The sequence below is a fragment of the Etheostoma cragini genome, chromosome 16 (assembly GCF_013103735.1).
Source record: "Etheostoma cragini isolate CJK2018 chromosome 16, CSU_Ecrag_1.0, whole genome shotgun sequence".
Classification (NCBI taxonomy): Eukaryota; Metazoa; Chordata; class Actinopteri; order Perciformes; family Percidae; genus Etheostoma; species Etheostoma cragini.
The window spans coordinates 23,526,643-23,528,455 of NC_048422.1; the positions used below are offsets into that span (position 1 = coordinate 23,526,643).

At 46.9% G+C, this 1,813-nt stretch overlaps 1 protein-coding gene across 1 annotated transcript in view; it reads right to left on the reverse strand.

Annotated features, from left to right (window-relative positions):
- Positions 1 to 583: 583 nt before the first annotated feature.
- The window catches only part of LOC117959726 (calcium/calmodulin-dependent protein kinase type II subunit beta), a 42,743-nt gene continuing 41,513 nt past the window's right edge, over positions 584 to 1,813 (reverse strand). Inside the window, exons 19-20 of the mRNA XM_034897005.1 lie at positions 1,147 to 1,373; positions 584 to 677 (exon numbers count right to left, since the gene is read on the reverse strand). Coding sequence (XP_034752896.1) covers positions 584 to 677; positions 1,147 to 1,373 — 321 coding nt within the window. The remainder of the gene's footprint in view (positions 678 to 1,146; positions 1,374 to 1,813) is intronic.

Consider the following 1,813-nt stretch of genomic DNA (forward strand, 5'->3'; position numbering starts at 1 on the left):
CCCCCCCCCCCCCCCCCCCCCCCCGATGGACGACGGCACGGACCACTCGGAGCAGACTCGAGTCCCCGACCTCGCCAGACTGTCCGACGACCAATTATCGGGTTGGTGGGTCAGCGCCTTTAGTTTAAGACCCTGACGTGAAATCCGTGGTTGTGACATTTTATCCAAAAATAATACGAGTGATTAAACAGGACGTTGTTGTTTTTTGTCCATCATATAGCCTAGTAAAGAGCTATTTCTAAAGCTGATCTGGATCCAGCAAATTCTTTTAAAAGGCATATTCTGTCAAGATCCTCACCAGTGTCCTCATAAACTACGCTATATCATATCATAGAAACACAAATAATAGTGGATGCACTTACAAAGCCGCAGAAAATAGAGGCAATAGATTATAGCTTGCCAGCAGTTCAGTCCAAAAAGAACACAAAATGCACGATAACACCCGACAAACCAATGTTATTAACTCGGAACATCATGCAATAAAATACCATCTACAGCATAACTATAGTCACGTCACCACGACGAAACTGCAAGTTCACATAAACAGCGTGACACCAGAATTTCAACCATTGTCATAACTTCATTAGCTCATCTCGCGCTGTTTGTTGTAAAGAGAATCCATATAGAACGACAGTGAGATTTTGGCATGCTGCGTGGTTTTCACAGAGCGGCGGAGGCTGGGAAACACACGGGGGCGTTGGTTCAGGGTCAACTACACTCCAGAGGAAGTGAATGGGGAAAAAAAAACTCCATTGAATGACAAATAATACTTAAATACACCCACTGGTCTCATTCTGTGAGACACGTGGTTCAGTTTGTTCAATTCACATAGCAGGAAGCCTGTAGTCGTGCAGAAAAACCGCCCCCGCTCATAAGAACACACGTAGGACTCATGCTCGTCATATATATACTGTATATATATAAAAGAAGTAGATACCAGAAGGTGTAAAATGACCGATAAATATACTTTACAGATGTAAGAGCACAACAATTAGACAGCAGCCATAATAATACTAGCAGATAAGTGATAGTAAGAGAGTGAGAGTGGCACGCAGGATCTGGAGGTGGTCCGGGTCTGACCTCAAGACAAGACGCAGGTTAAAGAGTTATTTTTTTTGTTTTTTTTTTCCAGGCTGATGTGCCCACTGCTGTGGTGGAGGGTTGATGATGGGAGCGTCGGTGGGACTGCATGCGGAGACACGGAGAGAGAAGAGCGTAGGAGGACGCCGACGATCCCAGAAATCAGACTCTTCAGACTCCTTTGAGCCCCCTCCCTCCATATCCGCCTGCACCTCCCTCCCCTCGCTGATCTCTCTGATTATATCCAGGATCCCTTCTCTGCTCCTCGCGGCCTCCTCTTCAGTCTCGTAGACCTGGAAGGAAAGGAGACGAAAAAGTGATTTCATCTGCAAAACAGCTCACACGCTGAAATCAAACGTTTTACTCAAAGATCAAAACCTTCCACTTGGGGAGCGAGACGTTGACCCCCATGTGCACCCAGGTGGGGGGATTTGGTGCCTTGCTCAACAGCAGTTGGCAGTGCCCAGGAGGTGAAGTGGCACCTCTCCATCTACCGATCCACAGTCCGTACTTTGGTTCCTACTGGGACTTGAACCTGCGACCCTACAATTCCATGTGGGCTGAGCTATTGTCACCCCAAATGTGCAATATGCAACACACTTGTGTACATTAGACACAGTGGTGCTCATAAGTTTATACCCGGTAGTTAGTGTGCGTGTGTGTGTGTGTGAGTGTGTGTGTGTGTGTGAGTGTGTGTGTGTGTGAGTGTGTGTGTGTGTGTGAGTGTGTGTGT